The sequence below is a fragment of the Diabrotica virgifera genome, chromosome 10, assembly GCF_917563875.1.
Source record: "Diabrotica virgifera virgifera chromosome 10, PGI_DIABVI_V3a".
Taxonomy (NCBI): Eukaryota; Metazoa; Arthropoda; class Insecta; order Coleoptera; family Chrysomelidae; genus Diabrotica; species Diabrotica virgifera.
The window spans coordinates 35,685,977-35,708,098 of record NC_065452.1 but is presented as its reverse complement, the minus strand read 5'-3'; the positions used below and the strand labels follow the sequence as shown (position 1 = coordinate 35,708,098).

Sequence of the window (22,122 nt, the reverse complement as noted above, 5' to 3'; positions counted from 1 at the left end):
AGCGAAGTATGGACAATGAAAAAAGCAAATACTGAGAAATTGGATGATGATGTGACATTTGCCATCATGACATTCACCAACTATGGTGATGTTGTGTACGGGCCTTGTCTTAGTGCAGATGACAAGAGAAGAATTCAGGTGGTTCAAATTTCGTGTCTTCATTTTTAATATCTTCACATAAAAATTTTATGGGGGTTTTGTTCTTTAAACCCCCCAAATACGTTCCCATTTAAACTATTATTGTGGTACCATTAGTTAAACACAGTGTTTTTAAAACTTTTTTGCCTCCTAGTATTTTTTCGATAAGCCACCATTTATCGAGATGTGGCTTTTTTTAATGTATCTTAAAATATACCTAAAAATGTAAATTATAATTAATGTATTACCTGGTCTCCATAATCGTACTTAACTATGATATGTATGTATCTGTACAAATATGGATTATCAAAACTGGCTTATCAAAAAAGTACTAGGAGTCAAAAAAGTTTTAAAAACAGTGTGTTTAACTAACGGTAAAACAAAAATAATTTAATTGGAACGTACACAGAAGTTTGGGGGGTTTAAGGGAACAAAACCCCCATAAAATTTTTATGGGGTGCACAAATTTCACTATAATTTTTTTGTATGATGTTCCTGCCATAAGAATGCCACATGTCCATTTTCAATAAAACATCTCTAATAGTTTTCGATATATTGGAAGAAATCGATTTTTATTTTATAACTTCAAATAGTAGTAGCTTTTTTATGTGCACATTTGTACTAAGGTAAGTTAGGTTCAATCAATCTATTTTGGGTCCCAGAATATGTGATTTAATTTATGACCACTATTTGTGTTACACCCTGTATAACTATTATATATCTAAATTGTATTTTAGCCCTAGCCCTTCAAGACCTGCTGAGCTTTGTCAATAGATAAATGATAAGAAAGAAACCAAATAATTGATGATTTTGACTTTAATATTTGTTAAACTTTTTTGACTTTAAAATGTTAAAAAATGAAGGTAAAATTCGATTTTTTTTTTCGCTTTTTGATTATTTAACTTTAAAAGAACTTTAATTTTGATTAACTTTAAAAGTATTCATTTCCGACAAAAGTTGTACTGACATAAAAGTTGCGTAATTAAATTTCCTACAATATAGGATTGGTTAAATATTTAGCAATAATTGCGAAAAAAACCATAAAAAACAAGTATTTGAATTTTACGTTTTTCAACCATTACACTTAGGACCTTCATATTTCAACCAGAAAAACTTTATTATATAATAGAACAATACTGTACATTTCGTTGAGATCGATTGAATAGATTTTGCAATCCAGCTTTCGCAAAAAAGAAAATATTTTTTCAAAATATTGCAGGACTGAAAATAAAGCAGATAGCAAGCTGAAATTTTTTTTATTATAGAAGGACACTATCCCTTTCATTTGCAATTTACAAAATTAAAATCGGTTAACTACCACGGCGTCAGGAATTTTTTAAACAAACGTTAATTTTTGATGCTACGCGCAGGACAGCGGATACGTTTGCTCTGATTGGGCATTCCAATGACCTGTCAAAAATTATCAAATATTGCGGCTGGGGACAAACAAATGTGTTTATCTAATATATTATTTTCCATATTTTGTTTTATTTTAATTCCACAAAAATCAAACTAATTTGATTGTTTGTGAAATATTGTTTAAACAATTGCATATGTTTAAAAATAATAAACTTTTATTTTCTAAGTTAAAATATATGAACAAAGAAAATTTTTGCTAAAAAAAGTATTATTTCACAGGACTAAATATGTGTTTTTATTTTGCAATAAACAAATTTATTTATTTATATCGAAATTTACTAAAAATTAAAATCTATCAATCATTATCAAAGGTCATTGGAATGCCCAATCAAACCAAACGTATCCGCTGTCCTGCGCGTAGCACCAAAACTTAATGTTTATTTAAAAAAATTCCTGACGCCGTGATAGTTAACCGATTTTAATTTTGCAAATTGCACATAAAAGGTACAGTATTCTTCTATATGTAAACAAAATTTCAACTTGCTGCCTGCTTTATTTTCAGTCCTGCAACATTTTGAATAAATGCATTTTTTTTGCGAAAGCTGGATTGCAAAATTTATTTTGCAAAATCTATTAAACCGATCTTAATGAAATTTACAGTATTGTTTTATTATATCATAAAGTTTTTTTGGGTGAAATATGAAGGTCCTAACTATAGCATAAATAGTTGAAAAACGTAAAATGCAAATACTTGTTTTTTTATGGTTTTTTGCAATTATTGCTATTTTGCAACAAGGGTGACAATTTTTTAAATTTATAACCAATGCTATATTGTTGGAAATTTAATTACCCAACTTTATGTTAGTACAACTTTTCTCGAAAATGAATACTTTTAAAGTTATAATCAAAAAACAAAGAAAAAAATCGAATTTTTCCTTCATTTTTGACATTTTAATTATTTAAACAATGTTCCGGACCTTTTTGAGTGGGAGGATAACTCAAATATTATTACCTGAGTTATTTTCAAGCAATTTCTGAAAAAAATATGAGTCACCTCTCAACGTCCAAATGTACTCATATTTTTACAGTTGCGCCTGGTCTATTAATAAACATTTGTATAGGACTTACACATTCTAAAAAATATATAAAATAAAACTTACGTTTCATTGTTTGATCATCCACATCACTGTTTATCACCATAGTACCTAACTCAGACTCTATTTCTACCAAAGTGCCACTGGGTGACAGAGGTATCAGCGTACCACCCTTACTAGGAACTAAAGTACCTTCGTCAGCACATGAAACCATCGTCTGATTCGCTAAAACGCCGTCTTCATCCTAAAAATAACAAGGAAGCGATATTGTAAATTGTAAAAACAAACAATTGGACAAAGTCAAAATATGTACTTACAGATTCTTCGTTGACACTTTTATTCAGTCCTTGGATATTCGCTATCGTGTGAATATTCTTGTAGCTTTGATTTTCTCTGATCTCATGAGCTTCTTGTATCATCGTGTTTAGAATACTTGATGATTTGGCGTTTTCTGCAAAAAATAATAAAAGTTTAATAACATGCTAACCTGCGGGAGACATGAATTATTTAATAAGATCAAAGCAGCTGTCATGGAATACGAAATTCTGGATTTACAAGACTGTAATAAGACCAACAGCGATATACGGATGTGAGACAAGGATACTTGACCAAACAACAAAAGAAAAAGTAAGAAGATGGAAAAGGAAAATACTCGGAAGAATATTGGGAGGGAAGAGAACAGAGGAAAAGTATATAAGACGGACAAATGAGGAAGCTTATAATATTTACAAAGAACCACAAATAGATAACGTAATAAATTCAAAGTTGCAGTAGATGGGCCACATAGAAAGAATGAACGATGACAGAATGGTCAAGAAAATAGCATGATTAGTACCAGATTATAAAAGAGAGAAACTCAACTTATTACCTACAAAAGTGGACAACATCAATCCCAAATAGACTACTTCATGATAAGGAAAGAAGACATACGTGAATGCAAGGACTGCAAGGTAATAGTTAGTGAGACAGTAAGCCAACAACATAAGCTGCTTGTTCTGGACATCGAAGTAAAAAGCGAAACTAAACAAAAATATCGGAGAGGACCACAAAAAATCAAGTGGTGGCTGCTGAAAGATGAGAAAGAAGGTCTATTCAGGAGAAGAATAGGAGAAAAAATATGTTGGAACATGAAAGGAAGCCCTAATACAATTTGGAGAAAAATGGCCCGTAGTATTAGAGAGACTGCTATTGAAATACTTGGGAAAACGTCAGGAAAAAAGTTTGAGGATAAAGAGACTTGGTGGTGGTCAAACGAAGTACAAGGAAAAATAAAAGAGAAGAGAAAATTATATAAAAAGTGGCAAGAAACCAGATCCGACACAGATCTTCAAAACTATATGGTGGCGAAAAAGGAAGCGAAAGTAGCAGTAGCAAAAGCCAAAGCAGAAGCGTATTCAAACCTATACGATCAACTTGATACCAGGGAAGGCGAAACGAAGATATATAAAATAGCCAAACAGAGAGCAAAGAAAGCAAAAGATTTTAATCAGATTAGATGTATCCGAGATGAAAATAATAAAATACTAGTTCACGAAAGGGATGTCAAAAAGAGATGGAGAAAGTACTTTTACAGCTTATTAAATGAAGAATTTGACAGACAGCCTGTAGAGTCAACGGAGACAGTAGCAGCAATGGTCACCAAAATAACCAACGAGGAAGTGGCTCAAGCGCTTCAAAAAATAAAGAAAGGAAAAGCGGTAGGACCAGATGATATTTCTGGGGAAGTATGGAGAGCATTGGGAGAGACAGGAACAAGGTGGCTAGCAGGTCTATTTAATGGAATTATGGAAGTCGGACAAATGCCAGACGAATGTAGAAGCAGTATACTGGTACCTGTTTACAAAAACAAGGGAGATATACAACAATGTACAAACTACAGCGCTGTAAAACTGCTTAGCCACACCATGAAAATATAGGAAAGAGTAATTGATAGACGGATACGTGAAGAGACCGAAATATCCGAGAATTAATTTGGCTTTATGCAGGGTAGATCAACAACAGATGCAATTTTCATTATAAGACAGTTGATGTAAAAATACAGGAGTAAAGAAACAAACGCTCATATGGTATTCATTGATCTTGAGAAAGCATATGATAGAGTTCCTCAAGAGATTCTGTGGTGGGCACTCAATAAGAAAGGAGTCCCTGGTGAATATGTAAATATTGTGAGGGATATGTATGAGGGAGTAACGACTAGTGTTAGGACAGGTGTGGGAGAGACTGATAAATTTCATGTGAAAGTAGGATTGCACCAAGGCTCTGTGCTTAGTCCGTATTTATTCTCATTAGTTTTGGACCAGATAACAGCGAAACTACAGGGTAACATTCCATGGTGCTTAATGTATGCTGATGATGTCGTGTTAGTAGGAAATAGTGAAAGAGACTTAGAACAAAAACTGGAACAGTGGAGACAAGTCTGGAGGAAAAAGGTTTAAAACTTAGTAGGACAAAAACAGAGTATTTGGAATGTTCATTTAAAGACGAAGCTACTACAAATAAAATGGTATCTTTGGATGGTGAAATGATTGTGAAAAGCAATAGTTTTAAGTTCCTAGGATCGGTATTACAAAGTAATAGAGAAATAGATGGAGATGCATGCAGTAGAATTAGGGCTGGATGGATGAAGTGGAAATAAGCGAGTGGTGTGTTGTGTGACAGAAAAATTCCAATGAAGCTGAAGGGAAAATTCTATAAAACAGCCATAAGACCGGCTATGATGTACGGACCTGAATGTTGGGCAGTGAAAAAGAAAGAGGAACAACGAATGCATGTGGCGGAAATGAGAATGCTTAGATGGATGAGTGGAGTGACAAAGAAGGATAAAATTAGAAATGAGTATATTAGGGGAAGTCTAGGTGTGGCACCAATTGATGCCAAAATGAGAGAGTATAGGTTGAGATGGTTTGGTCATGTTCAACGTCGAGACGTTAATCACCCAATACGAAGAATAGCTGAAGTGCAGATTCCTGGAAGGAGTAGGAGAGGAAGACCAAAGAAGACCTGGGGGGAGGCGATAAGGCAGGACATGTTGGTAAAGGAGATTAACATTGATATGACCCAAGATAGAATTGTGTGGAGAAATGCAATTAGGGAAGCCGACCCCGCATAGGGATAAGGCAAAGACAATGATGAGTACCAGATTATAAAAGAAAGAGAGGAAGACCACGAAAGCGATGGAATAACAGACTGGAAGAAGTTGACAAATAACAGAAAGCTATGGAAAAGAACAACAAAGTTCTGGGCCTAAAAGGCCTGTAAAAAAAGCTACATATATACAGAGTGGGCCAAAGAAAAGAGTCCACCTCGATATTTGGCAGTATTTATTAGATTTTAAGGAAATGACGAAACAGGTCCATTTTTGATCCAGGGGGGACACATTTTTATGGTACATACATCTGTCTTTTGTTAACCCCTCCCTTCCACTTCCCCCACCCCTTATTTTTAAATAGGGAATAGGGGTCGTGTGCTAGCTCATTTGAAAGGTTATTCAATTCTCTATTCAGTAATATTAACATTGACATAATTATTTATACAGGGTACCCAAGAAAAAATAATTTGAATTAAATAAATTGAAACAAAAAGAAGAATGTATGTAATTTATTTAACTCAAAATACATTCTATTGCTGACAGAAAACAGAAAACATATTTATTTGATAAATAAACATTGTTGCTTAACCGCTTAACGTGCTTACTTGAGTTAACTCGGTTATAAACTACGTTTCTATTTTCGCTTAACCGAGTTAACTCGTGTTTAAAATATTTCTACGATATATAAGGCGCCTACGTGTTTTAACTCCTCTAGCGCTAAATAACGGTATCCCCACTTGCATGGGCGGCCATACCTATGGGAAGGAGGGGCCGTGGCCCACCTAGCTTTTCGGGTGCTTTAAACTATATATGGTTATCCAAAGTATACGAAATGTAATCTGCAACATCTTCACGTCAGGCCCCCCCCCCTAAAAATTTTTATATGGGCGCCCGTGCCCACTTGTTTTTTCGTTTCTAATTTTAAACTTTCTACGATCGACTGCAGACTGGGGTGGGATCACGATGAGTAGAATTCTATTTTGCTGACGTCACGTTCTGCCCTGACTGTAACGTACCTCTGTGTGTAACCCCTTGTTTTAGGGTGTATCACACTGTTAGCAATATTTAACATTATTATACTTAAATAATTGCGATTTTCTTCTCTTACTTGTAGTATTTTGTATGTAAAAAGTTACGACCGAGTTAACTCGGGTGAGCGCATGAGGGTATTTGATATTTTATATTTTTCTAAAAAAATATGCGCTTTTTTACTTTAGATTATATCTAGTGACAATAGTCTTGTTCGTAGTTTATTTTACTGTAATAAAATAAATAGGTAATTTTTTGACGTATTTTTGCAAATAAATGTGTGCGTTAAGCGGTTAAATTCAATATTCAACCTACCAAGAGGCAGATTGGTGGCAGATTGAACATTGAAATTAAGCGAAAAGCAATGTTTATTTATCAAAAAACATTGTTTTCCGTTTTGTGACAGCAGTAGAATGTATTTTGAATTAAATAAATTACATATATTCTTCTTTTTGTGTCAATTAATTTAATTAAAAATTCTTTTTCTTGGACTAAATAATTATGTTAATGTTTATATTACTGAATAGAGAATTGAATAACCTTTCAAATGAGGTAGTACACGGCTCCTATTCCCTATTTAAAAATAAGGGATAAGGGAAGTGGAAGGGTGGGGGTTGACAAATGACGTACGTGATGTATGTACCGTAAAATGTGTCCCCCTTAGATCAAAAATCGACCTGTTTAGTCATTTCCTTAAAATCTAATAAATACTGCCAAATATAGGGGTGCTGTTTTCTTTGGGCCACTCTGTACATAACATGCTAAACGAATAAAAGAAAAAAATTCAACTACAAGTGAAAACATTTTAGGCTGGATGACAGGAAATAAGGTCAGAAATGATACAGTACTGTCAGCAGTAAGAGTCCAACATGGTAAACTCATCATGCATTGAAGCACATACACCTAGATCCCAAGGATATTAACGTGTCGGAAGTCGTATGGGTGAAAGATAGTGAGACAAATCATTAGAAATTCAAAGAGCAGTGAGACAGGTATTCGTGTTGTCGCCATAATTATTGAATGTGTACTCCTAACTAATATTTCACGAGGTACTATGGGAAAGAACTGAAGGTGTAAAGATTGGAGGGAGCATCAATAATTGATTTAATAATTATTAATATGAGAAACAATGAGATAATTATTAATTATTAATAACGAGATTGACATGTTCTCTTCTTGTCACCAACGAACATGTCACCAATGAACGAATACGAGAAATAATGAAGGTCACACATACAATAAATGACGAAATCAATGAAATACAACTGCGATGGTTTGGTCACGTACAAAGAATGCACGAAGACAGAATTCCAAAACAAATACAAAACTGGAAACCGCAAGGTAGAAGAAGAAGAGGTAGACCGAGGAAAAGTTGGCAGGCAGGAATAAACAAAGCCATGGATGAAAGAGGTCTGCAAGTAGATCAATGTGCGGACAGAGAGGAATGGCGAACGGGTATCGGAAGACGGAGAACGTTGTAAACCGATAATATATATAATAACGAGATTGGCAGATGATACCGCAATCATGGGAGAAAATACAGACGATTTACAAATTCTCCTAGAAATCATTAACAGAGAAAGCAAAAAGATGGGATTAACAACGCATATGAAAAAACGAAATACATGGTGATCTTGAAAAACCCTACGACATACCTCTGACATTAGAGGGTAAACCGTTAGAGAGTGTCGACAAGTACAGGGTGTAACAAAAATACAGGTCATAAATTAAATCGCATATTCTGGGACCAAAAATAGTTCGAATGAACCTAACTTACCTTAGTACAAATATGCACATTCAAAAAGTTATAGCCCTTTGAAGTTACAAAATGAAAATCGATTTTTTCGAATATATCGAAAACTATTAAAGATTTTTTATTGAAAATGGATATGTGGCATTCTTATGACAGGAGCATCTTAAAGAAAAATTATAGTGAAATTTGTGCTCCCCATAAAAATTGTATGGGGGTCTTGTTCTCTTAAACCCCCCCAAACTTTTCTGTACGTTCCAATTAAATTATTATTGTGGGACCATTAGTTAAATTCAATATTTTTAAAACTTTTTTGGCTCTAGGTATTTTTTCGATAAGGCAGTTTTTATCGAGTTGCGGCTTCTTTTTTAATATGTTTACATAAAAATTTTATGGGGGTTTTGTTCCTTTAAACCCCCCAAATGTTTGTGTACGCTCCAATTAAACTATTACTGCGATACCATTAGTTAAACAAAATGTTTTAAAAACTTTTTTACCTCTTTGTATTTTTTCGAGAAGGCAACTTTTATCGAGATATGGCTTCTTTTTTAATACCGTTCAAAATATACCTAAAAATGTAAATCATACATAAATTTTCATATTATTACCAAGTCTCCATAATCGTACTTAACCATATACAAATATGTGGTGGATTTGACAAATATTGAAAATATCTCGAGAAAAACTGACTTTTCGAAAAAGTACTAAGAGCCAAAAAAGTTTTAAAAACATTGTGTTTAAGTAGTGGTACTACAATAATAATTTAATTGGAACGTACACAAAAGTTTGCGGGGATTTAAAGGAACTAAACCCCCATAAAATTTTTATAGGGTTTCCAAATTTTAATATAATTTTTTCTTAAGATGCTACTGTCATAAGAATGCCACATGTCCATTTTCAATAAAAAATCTTTAATAGTTTTTGATATATTGGAAAAAACCGATTTTCATTTTGTAACTTCAAAGGGATGTAACTTTTTTTATATGCACATTTGTACTAAGGTAAGTTAGGTTCAATCAAACTATTTTTGGTCCCAGAATATGTGATTAAATTTATGACCTGTATTTTCGTTACACCCTGTATAAATTATACCTCGGAGCAATTATAAATTCACAGTTAGATCAAGATGAGGAAAAAAAGGTTAGAATAGAAATAGCACGAAAAAAATTTATTAAATATAAGCCAATGTTACAAATAAGAAATTGAATATGGCGATCAGATTGAGGTTTGTCGAATGTTTATATGGGATTGTATGGGATACAAGCTTGGATTCTGAAAACCCAATCCGTAAAAAAATTGAAGGCATTCGAAATGTGGCTATACAGGGTGTTTCATTAATAATTGTCCATACAGTAACTGGAGAAACCTTAGCACAAAATACATAGATTTAACCTAAAACACTTAAATGAAATGTGGTTCCTTACTAAGTTACAGGGTGTTTTATCTAAACATTTAAAAATTATTTTTGCTCAGAATTTTAAAACTATTCGACGTATCCTTTTCATACTTGGCAGGAAGTATAGGTATTATACAAACTACTAAATTATGTTAAACAAACGTTTCTGGCTTTTACCAGAGGCGTACGACGGGGAGAAGTGAAGGTTGACCCTTTCCAAATTCTACGCCACTGGCGGAATTGCTATTTTAGTTCAATTTTTGGATTCTCCAATACTTTCTATGAAAATAATATACTCTTCATTCGTAACGATAGTCATTAGTTTTCGAGATCTTTGAAGTTAAAAATTAAAGGACACGGTTATTTTGATTAATGTATTGTGTCGCTTCATTTTTAATTTCAAATATCTCGAAAACTAATCATTTTATCGTTACGAATGAGGAGTATATTATTTACATAAAAAGTATTGGAAAATCAAAAAATTACACTAAAATAGCAATTTCGTCAGTGGCGTAACATTTGAAAAGGGTCAACCAGCCACTATCCTCTGTCGTACGCCTCTGGTAGTAACTAGAAACGTTTACTTATCTTTATTTAGTAGAATGTACAGTATTTACACTTTCTGCCAAGTATGATAAGGATACGCCAAATAGTTTTAAAGTGCTGGGTACAAATAATGTTTACATTTTAATCATATGAATCATATCATAAATTAATCAAAATAACTGTGCCGTTTCATATTTAACTTCAAATATCTCGAAAATTAACTTTATCGTTACCAATAAAGAGTATATTATTTACGTAGAAAGTATTGGATAATCTAAAAATGGCACTAAAATAGTAATTCCTCCAGTGGCGTAGAATTTGAGAAGGGTCAACCATCCACTCTCCCCTGTCGTACGCCTCTGGTAGTAGCTAGAAACGTTTGTTTATCAGTAGGGTGTATAGTAGGGTGTATTTTAGTAGGGTAATTTAGTAGGGTGTATAGTAGTCGCACTTTTTGCCAAGTATGAAAATGATACGTCGAATAGTTTTAAAATGCTGAGCAAAAATAATTTTTAAATTTTTAGATAAAACACCCTGTACCTCAGTAAGGAACCACATTTTATTTAAGTGTTTTAGGTTAAATCTTCGTATTTTGTGCTAAGGTTTCACCAGTTACTATATGGACAATTATTAATGAAACACCCTGTATAGGCGTATTCTGAAAATAACTTGGACTGCAAAAGTCTCAAACGAAGAAGTGTTACGACGAATTGGACATTGCACAAAGGTTATGAACACAATTAAAATAAGAAACACATCGTATTTAGGCTACATACTTCGAAACGATAAATACTCTCTGCTACACGTCATCATACAAGGAAGGATAGAGGGAAGAAAAGGGACTTGGGAAGAAATCTTGGCTGAGGAATACCAAAGATTGGACTAATCTAAGTGTTGAACATATATTTCACGTTGCAAAAGATTGGGAAGTGTTTAAAGAAGTGATCGCCAACCTTCGTTAGAATAATAAGCAAATCTATTCCTTTACAAATAAGTTGTAAAATTATATATGTTACAGTTCAAGTTGATTCTCAGTTAGAGTTGACTTAAACTAGTTGGAGTCAACTCCAACTGAAACGAACAGTAAAAGTTGATTTTAAAAATTTAAATCAACTTTTACTAGTTGGAGTTGACTCTACCTGGATCGATTCAGTAAATGAAGAATCTCAAGTGCATTTTTGATGAGTGTGTGTTTCTTTGTTTTGACCGTTTCAACTACTTATTAGTATAGTCTGTAACGTCGCCCCCGTTAGGTAAATTATTCTGATTCGATTTTTTTCACAAACTTACTCAAAGAAATACATCCGTATAACAATCCTTATAACAAATACACAGGGCGTCACGCGGTACCGCGGTCAAAAAATTGTTTAATAGTTATTTATGTACCAAGTCAGTAAAGTGGCTCTTTATCGAACGAGTCTGATATTACGAGCAGAGGAAGCGAAGCGAGCAACAGACGCGTTCGATAAAGAGTATTGAGGTGGTGCGTACAAAATTGTATCGTCAATCATAAAAAACATTTAACACTTACTTACAACTTTGAGGAATTTTTTTTAATTGTAGACGAAATAAAAAATTCGTATGACAGTAATGACAGATGACTTTTGCATGATGGCCGGTTTTGATGTTTAATCGATAGTTATCAATATTGTATACCTACCTAATTACTAAATCTGTAAAGTTTTGATTTATTTTATATGAATATAATTGCGAAACACTACAGAATTTTACTTCTTGACGTAAATTTTATTAATAATAAGATAAATTTTGTATAATATTTTTAATAATTAAAGTAAATAAATTTTAATTTCACTCAAATAAATAATCGATTGCTACCATTGACCACTTACATTCAATCTCGGTTAATTTGATTAATAATCGCGGCAGGTAAAGTAACATTCTTCTTTCAATACAACAAAGTGTTACTTTACTGCCGAAAATGAGGGCAAATGAGTACAATAATGAATGATTTTAGTGACGTTTGGCGATAAACAATGATTTTAAACAAATTCGCAAAAATAATTTTTTCACTTCGTACAAATTTTTTTTAGATCCTTTGGGCCTTTTTTTCTCTAAAATTGACTGTTGTCGAGTTATTAGCGACTTCAAATTTGAAAAACGCCAAAATAACCATTTTCAAGGTTTAATAACTCGGTTAAAGATAATTATTGTGAAAGTCGAGCGAGCGGCCGTGGAGTAACGGCATAATCGCTGGCCTCATACGCCAGTGCACGTGGGTTCGAGTCCTGCCAAAGACAAACCATTTTCATTTCCAATAATGACACGAGCTGTCTCACCGTGCCTCGGAGAGCACGTTAAGCCGTCGGTCCCCCTGGGCTAGTGTACATCGACACTAGTTACTTGAAACAGGGTTAAAGATGTAAATGGCGCCGGAACTGTCCGAACGGCAAAAATGCCATACGATATTATATATTATGAAAGTCAGAAACTAAAAAAAATCAAAGATTAAAGCTACCTCTATAAGATCCTGAAGAAATTTTTGTCATTATTTCATTAATAAGATATTATTTTTAATTATCAACAATGAGCGCTAAGCGTTTATTGAGGCGGCCGTCAATGTGAGTGCGAGTGAGATTCACCATTGGACGGCCGGAATGGTGCATCTCTTTAGCACTCACCATTGACGGCCGCCTAATACGCACTTAGCGCTCATTGTTAATAATTAAAGATAACAGCTTAGTAATAAAGTAGTGACAAAAATGTCTGCTGGATCTTGTAGAGGGGGCTATAAACTTTGATTTGGTCACTTTCTGACTTTCATAATGGATTTTAACCGAGTTATTAAGCCTTGAAAATGGCTATTTTCGCATTTTTAAAATTTTTAATCGCGTATAACTCGACAACAATTAATTTTAGAGAAAATCACAAAATACCTTTTTTTGCTCAGAATAACCCAAATGATCTAAAAAATTATTCGAAGTGAAAAAATTATTTTTGTGAATTTGTCTAAAAAAATTGTTTAAACAATTTATCGATCAAGGTACTGCCTGGCACCCAGTAGATTTGTTATAAGGACCTCTTTTTAAGTAAATTTGTGGAAAAAATTCGAATCGGAGTAATTTACCTAACGGGGGGCGACGATACAGCCTAGACTAATTTGAACATATTCAGTAACATTTAATTTCTAGAATCGGCTGTTTGTGTGAATCAGAATCAACTTTTACTAAATGGCATTGGGAAGAGTATACTTTTCCTAGTTGGAGTCTACTTTTACTAGTAATGTTGAATATAAATCTTCATTTTATATTTATAATCAACATTTACTGAAACCAGCCGTTAGAGTTGACTCGAACTAGTAAAAGTCAACTCCAACTGTATAATCAACTTGAACTGTAACATATACATTAAATAAACGGTATGCTTTTTGCAATTTTGTTCTTTGTTAACGAAAAATTATTTTAACTTTTTGATTGCCAAATGATTATGTAAACTTTCTGAGAAGGTTGAATTTGGTTAGATCAGTCAAATTACTGATACATATTAATTTTGTTAACAGTAGCATGATTTCAAGTAAACAATTAAAGTAGGATAAAATATGATAAACTATTTGTTACTAGTTAGTTTTAAGTTCTTGGTATCACTGAATCATAAGGCGCACATCAAAGAAACATGAAACGTAAATTACGTTTCATGGAAATAAACCACTGCTATACGTCCAGCCATTTATGAAACTCTCCGAAAATAAAAATGTGCCATGAGCATGAATCACACTCGTTTCATTGGTAGGCGGACTTTGAGATTTGTTTAGCAGTGTTTTAGTTTCATGAAACATGTTTTTCGTTTCATGTTTCTTTGGTGTGCGGCTTGGCTTAGAGTAATAACAATAAAACTCAAACACAATGAGAACATATTTTGATAAAGACTAGGTCATTCCATAAATGCTTTCATATTCTAACAATAAAACAAGGAAAAACTTTTGTTTTCAACACTTGCACAAAATGTATTATAAGTTAAAGTCATTACAGCTGTTTCGGCAGTGCCTTTCTCAAAAGTGATGTATTTTACTATTGGCTGCACTTTAAAAAATCTTTAACTGAATAGATTGAGGAGAAGAGAGCTGTTTGTCTTAAATTGGTCATTCAGAATTATATGTGTATTTTTTAATTCATCAATTTCCATAGATTCTAATAAAGATGGGCCTTTATTTTGGATAAGAAGAATTTGAAATTGTTTATTAAAATAATTATTATGATCTAGAAGGTGGAGTGCATCTGTTTTTTTTTATTATATTATAACAGGACTTTCAATAATAGATAAACAGATTCTACGTACGAACTTGATCTTCTAGTCTAGATCATAATCATTCTTTTAATGAACAGTTTCAAATTCTTCATATTCAAAATAAAAGCCTTAAGCTATCTTTATTAGATTATCAACTATTTACTGTGGTCTTTATAGTTGGTAATAAACAAGTAGTTATCAATAGTGTTTAATTCATCAACCCCTATTGGTAGGGGGTAACTACCCCCAAACTACCCTAAGATGTTCCCGAGGGTGGAGAACCTGCATAACGTCAGTAAAAACTCTTTATCAAATTCGTTTGTTACTCGCCTCGCTCGCTCTTCACGTAATATCAAGACTCGTTCGGTAAAGAGTCACTTTACTGACTTGGTACATAAATAACTATTAATATTTACAGTCCTTCAAATAACGAAGAAGTTATGACAGTTTAAAATTAGAAATGTTTCCTGAAAAAATTGTGAAATGATGCTTGGAACCTTATGGTTCTCAGCCCTCGATATGTATGTATAAGAACCATGACATAAATTCTAATGTGCGAGCATGAGCAATAATGAAATAAGTGTGTGATTTTATGGTTTACTTACTAACAAATTCATGGGTAAGAAGATCACTGGCTGAAGCACGTTCCTCGGGGTTCTTAACCAAACAAATGCTAACAAAATCTATAAATTCGGTACTCCACTTATCAGGTTCTCGAAACGAGGGAGGAGGTTTCGTAGGTATCATAAATATAGCTCTCATAGGATGAATATCACCATAAGGAGGTTTGCCTTCGGCCATTTCTAAGGCAGTTATTCCGAGACTCCATATGTCTGCCACACAATCATAACCTATTTCCTGAATCACTTCTGGTGCCATCCAGAATGGGGTCCCTGTAAACGAATAAAAGTGTAGTTAGAATACATTAGAAATTCAGCTAGACCTACTAGTATGTATATATGTTACGGGTAAAGTCCGAAGTACCCGCGAGGTATCGGTAATATCCGATAGTAAGTGCGAAATATAATTTAAATAGGTCAAATTTCGGGCTTTACTCGGGTAAAACACATTCTACCTGCTGCCATTTGGTTGAATACTTTTTCTACAACCACTATTCAAAATGCACTTTTCTGCATAGTTTTATGTTAACAAAGTTGATATTTTCTCACAGTATAAGATATATACACACACCCAAACTTACATGGAATCATCTGATATTTCTTACTATTCCATGCGAATTTAAAAAAACGAACACACGAAGTCAAACAATATTTATTTTAAAGCAATTTAATAACAGATACATAACAATTAAACAAAACAATAAAGTATTTAACAAACAAATTGAAAGTAGTTGTTTTAAAGTCAATAGCATACAAAATTTCAATGTAAAACGAATAATGTTTAACTTGTTTCTATTTATTTTTTTTGTATTTTATGGTAGTCAGTGTTATCACCTCTAGTCCTTATGCAAGATTCAGTTTGCGTGGGCACGCTCCTAATCAAATTATCAACATTTTGTTGTGGTAGGTTGCTCCATCCTTTAAAAGCAGCTTGTACTAGCCGTGCGGTGTTTTATGGATTATCCCGGCGAGCTCTAATTTTTCTTTAAAGCATATCCCACAAATACTCTATAGGATTAAGCTCGGGTGAGCAAGCAGGCCACTCCAAACAAGGGATATCTTCTGCTTCAATGATGTCGGTAGCCACTCTAATGGTATGGAGAGGTCCATTATCATGCAATAAAATTAAATTTTCTCCTGTTGCACCTCTTCAGAGCCTGACTACAGGTTCTCAACATACCTGTGAGCAGTTAAAGTTGATTGGATGAAAATTAAAGGAGTTTTTTTACGGATCACAATTCCTCTCCAGAACATTACACTTCCCCTTGTATATTTGTGAACAGATCTGACAGGTTTCGTTCTTGCTTGTCTTCCTCGACCTCTGAGTACACGATTTCGTGGGTCATCTGATTTTCCATCTGATTACTTTAAATCCTGACTGTTTTTGAAAATAGCACATTTTGTCAATTCCCAATGTTCCAGTTTTAGTGGTGAAGACACCAATTTAATCCATCAATCTTGTGCTACCTGGATAACTCGGGAATCCACAACTGTCTCCTGCTGTATACTTGTTGGTACGAACTCTTCTTCTTATCGTTTCAACTGAAACAGTTACACTTGTAGCTTCCAAAAGCTGCCTTTGAAGCTGCAGGTGAGAAATGGTTGGGTGTCTTCCAGCTGATTGGACAATTAAACGATCGTGGAGAGCCGTTATTACTTTTGGCGACTTTCCTTTGCTTTATTTTTGAGCTTTCCTAGTTCCTGTTACCTAGCATATGTTTTGAACAGAACGCCCTGTATTACGCCTAGCTCTGCAGCTATGTCCATCTGAGAACATTACTTTCTCCACAATACCAATAGCTTTTCCTCGTTGTAAGTTTTATAACCCCACATGAGGCATATTTTCGTTTTTGGACGCTAAAGTTAGTTTATTTATTTTCGTTAAACTTGCAACTCAAGCAAATAATCTATACCGTACTGGGCTGTACTATTCGATTGTCTTATATATTTGTTTATTTTCAATAAAAACCTTTAGTCTTCGCAACAATAATAAGTTCTTTCAAAAGAAATAAATATTACTTTGAAATACATGGTGATTCCATATAAGTTTGGGTGTGTGTATGGCATTAGTATGCAGAAAGTGACGTGTCTGTTCCATAAAGTTCTTTTCTGCACAGTAGACTACCTCATTCTGAGTAATGTTACATATTCTGTTTACATCTGTGATTAAAGTGTAGACAAATATAACCTGTATTATTATATTTAATTATCGAATAGAAATTAAATTATGGATGTTACAACTGTTTTATTTTACAATTTTATTCTTAATAAACATTTTATATAAAAATAAAATAAAATTTTTATTTTTAATTCAGTTGCAATGCGAAGGCAAAACAATCTTACTTTTCAATTAGAATACGGAGCGCAGTCCAGTCCCTTGAATCGCGATTTTCGGCTCTTATTGGAGCCTCATCGGAAAGAACGTAGGCTTGTTCTCCATACCCCAATTGATCAGCACTGAGAGGCTTTCCCACCCATTGCAACTGAAGTGAAAATATTAGGTGACTAGCGTCATCTGGCAAATTAAAAGATGAAGTTTTAGATCCTAATAGCATTATTAATAATATATAGAAAATATTAAAATATTACTAAAAGATTTTTAAATCGAAAACTTATTGGTCCATTTCCTTGGTAACACCTCCAAGGCTTCTAAAATTTGCAAGCCAAATGGATGCTGAAGCGAAGAAGACAAGAGGGAATTCAAAAAACTTACAATTCACGACCCCGTCTGTTCAGCTGGTAAATTCCAACAGAAAATTATTCCAACAGAAAAAACAAAAACAAAAATTCCAACAGAAAGATAAAATTTTTATTTTATTTTTATATTGGTCTTTACTCCTTCGAGTAACTAGGTCCATTTTCTGTTGGAATTTACCAGCTGAACAGACGGGGTCGTGAATTGTAAGTTTTTTGAATTCCCTCTTGTCTTCTTCGCTTCAGCATCCATTTGGCTTGCTAATTTTAGAAGCCTTGGAGGTGTTACCAAGGAAATGGACCAATAAGTTTTCGATTTAAAAATCTTTTAGTAATATTTTAATATTTTCTAAATATTATTAATACAGTAGACTCCCGTAAGTTCGGCCACCTCGGGACCGGACCCTAGGCCGAACTTAAAAGTGGCCGAACTAACCGATGCTTATCTAAAAAATGCCTATTTATTGTTTGTATGGATCTAGCAAAAACAAAACACTTGTACATTAAGTAGAAGACAACACAGAGGAATACTATGACATAATATTTAACCTATATGAAAAGAGAGACCGTTACAAAAATACTATAAAACAATACTAACAGAACTATAGGCCTAATAAAATTTAAAAATATTATTGCACATTGGTGGTATGGCTTCTTAAACACTTCAAAAAGGTCAGTAATTTTTTTCTGAGTCTTCTTTTCTAATGATTTTTGATGTGCAAAGTGTGTGACTAATGCTCAGGGAGCCGGCCGGACTAAGCGGAGACCGAACTAACCGAGGCCGAACTTACGGGAGTCTACTGTAATGCTATTAGGATCGAAAACTTCATCTTTTAATTGCCAGATGACGCTAGTCACCTAATATTTTCACTTCAGTTGCAATGGGTGGGAAAACCTCTCAGTGCTGATCAATTGGGGTATGGAGAACAAGCCTACGTTCTTTCCGATGAGGCTCCAATAAGAGCCGAAAATCGCGATTCAAGGGACTGGACTGCGTTCCGTATTCTAATTGAAAAGTAAGATTGTTTTGCCTTCGCATTGCAATTGAATTAAAAATAAAATTTTTATTTTATTTTTATATTGGTCTTTACTCCTTCGAGTAACTAGGTCCATTTTCTGTTGGAATTTACCAGCTGAACAGAAGGGGTCGTGAATTGTAAGTTTTTTGAATTCCCTCTTGTCTTCTTCGCTTCAGCATCCATTTGGCTTGCAAATTTTAGAAGCCTTGGAGGTATTACCAAGGAAATGGACCAATAAGTTTTTGATTTAAAAATCTTTTAGTAATATTTTAATATTTTCTAAATATTATTAATAACGCTATTAGGATCGAAAACTTCATCTTTTTAAACATTTTATAATTATCTATTAACCAATAAGGATTTAGCAACCTCAACAATATACGTCGAATGAAGTAGGTTTGGTGAAACTCCGTGACTGCATAAATATAACGTCAAATATGACATTGTTTTGTAATAATGATTTAAAATAGTTTAAATTCAAACAAATTAAGGCAGTGCAATAATATTTTAACTGATTTCTGTGTAATTTGTTTAGGTATAATGAATTTAAATTGATTAGTATTAATTAAATACAGTTTAAAATTTATAATTTATTATTATAATAAATCTTCGTTTGGAAATTGTGATTTTTATTTTCAGCAAAAACTGTGGTTGTAGAAAAAGTATAGTGTGTAACACGTGCCGAAAGGTAATTTCTCACTCGTTTGAATTGCGGCACTTGCTTGCGCTCGTACCGCAACTTTTCAAACTCGTGAGAAACTAGTACCTTTCTGCACTTGTTGCACAATATACTATTCCGGCACAGAAACGTCACTTTTCTGCACACTAATGGCATATATCTTATATTGTGAGAAAATATCAAGTTTGTTAACATGAAACTATGCAGAAAAGTGGATTTTGAATAGTGGTTGTAGAAAATAGTATATTGTGCAACAAGTGCAGAAAGGTACTAATTTATCACGAGTTTGAAAAGTTGCGGTACGAGCGCAAGCGAGTGCCGCAATTCAAACGAGTGAGAAATTACCTTTCTGCACGTGTTTCACACTATACTTTTTCTACAAGCACAGTTTTTCCTAAAAATAAAAATCACAATTTCCAAACGACGATTAATTATAATAGGTACCTATGTGATAAATTTTAAACTGTATTTAATTAATACCTACTAATCAATTTAAATTCCTTATACCCAAATAAATTGCACAGAAATCAGTTAAAAAATTAATGCACTGCCTTAATTTGTTTAAATTTAAACAATTATTACACATTATTGACATTATATTAATGCAGTCACGGATTTACACAAAACCTACTTCATTCGACGTCTCTTGCACAGGTTGCTAAATCCTTATTGGTTATTTGATAATTATAAAATGTTTAATAAGAATAAAATTGTAAAATAAAACAGTTGTAACATCCATAATTTAGTTTCTATGCTATAGTTAAATATAATAATTGTCTTATAGGTTATATATTTGTCTAAAGTTTAACCACGGATGTAAACAGAATATAACGTTACTCAGAATGCGGTAGTCCACGGATGTAAACAGAATATAACGTTACTCAGAATGAGGTAGTCAACTGTGCAGAAAAGAACTTTGCGGCACAGAAACGTCACTTTGCGGCACAGAAACGTCACTTTTCTGCACACTAATGCCAAATATCTTATACTGTGAGAAAATATCAAGTTTGCTAACATAAAACCGTGCAGAAAAGTGCACTTTGAATAGTGGTTGTAGAAAAAGTTCTTTTCTGCACAGTAGACTACCTCATTCTGAGTAACGTTATATACAGGGTGTTTCATTAATAATTGTCCATATAGTAACTGGAGAAACCTTAGCACAAAATACGAAGATTTAACCTAAAACACTTAAATAAAATGTGGTTCCTTACTGAGTTACAGGGTGTTTTATCTAAAAATTTAAAAATTATTTTTGCTCATCATTTTAAAACTATTCAACGTAATCTTTTCATACTTGGCAAAAAGTGCGACTACTATACACCCTACTAAATTGTAATAAACAATCGTCTCTAGCTACTACCAGAGGCGTACGACAGGGGATAGTGAATGGTTGACCCTTCTCAAATTCTACGCTACTGGAGGAATTACTATTTTAGTGCCATTTTTAGATTCTCCAATACTTCCTACGTAAATAATATACTCTTCATTGTTAACGATAAAGTCATTAGTTTTCGAGATATTTGAAGTTAAATATGAAACGGCACAGTTATTTTGATCAATTTATGATATGATTCATATGATTAAAATTTAAAAATTATTTGTACCCAGTACTTTAAAACTGTTTGGGGTATTCTTAGCATACATGGCAGAAAGTGTAGGTATTGTACACCCTACCTAATTTAATTTAAATAAACGTTTCTAGCTACTACCAGAGGCGTACGACAGGGGATAGTGGCTGGTTGACCCTTCCCAAATGCTACGCCGCTGACGAAATTGCTATTTTAGTATAATTTTTTGATTTTCCAATACTTTTTATGTAAATAATACACTCTTCATTCGTAAGGATAAAATGATTAGTTTTCGAGATATTTGAAATTAAAAATGAAGCGACACAATACATTAATCAAAATAACCGCGTCGTTTCATTTTTAACTTCAAAGATCTCGAAAACTAATGACTTTATCGTTACGAATAAAGAGTATATTATTTTCATAGAAAGTATTAGAGAATCCAAAAATTGAACTAAAATAGCAATTCCGCCAGTGGTGTAGAAATTGGAAAGAGTCAACCATCCACTTTCCCCCGTCCTACGCCTCTGGTAATAGCCATAATAGTAATTATGTTTTAACATAATTTAGTAGTTTGTTCAGTACCTATACCTCCTGCCAAGTATGAAAAGGATATGTGGAATGGTTTTAAAATGCTAAACAAAAATGGTTTTTAAATTTTTAGATAAAACACCCTGTAACTCAGTAAGGAACCACATTTTATTTAACTGTTTTAGGTTAAATCTTCGTATTTTCTGCTAAGGTTTCTCCAGTTACTATATGGACAATTATTACTGAAACACCCTGTATTATTCTGTTTACATCTGTGGTTAAAGTGTAGACAAATATAACCTGTAAGACAATTATTATACTTAATTATCGAATAGAAATTAAATTATGGATGTTACAACTGTTTTATTT

At 33.3% G+C, this 22,122-nt stretch overlaps 1 protein-coding gene across 1 annotated transcript in view; it reads right to left on the bottom strand.

The window, feature by feature from the left end:
- Window positions 1–22,122, bottom strand: part of LOC114332539 (serine/threonine-protein kinase 3-like) — a 110,740-nt gene that overhangs the window by 27,598 nt on the left and 61,020 nt on the right. Inside the window, exons 3-5 of the mRNA XM_028282352.2 lie at window positions 15,248–15,535; window positions 2,909–3,042; window positions 2,658–2,835 (exon numbers count right to left, since the gene is read on the bottom strand). Of these exons, the coding sequence (XP_028138153.1) occupies window positions 2,658–2,835; window positions 2,909–3,042; window positions 15,248–15,535 (600 nt within the window). The remainder of the gene's footprint in view (window positions 1–2,657; window positions 2,836–2,908; window positions 3,043–15,247; window positions 15,536–22,122) is intronic.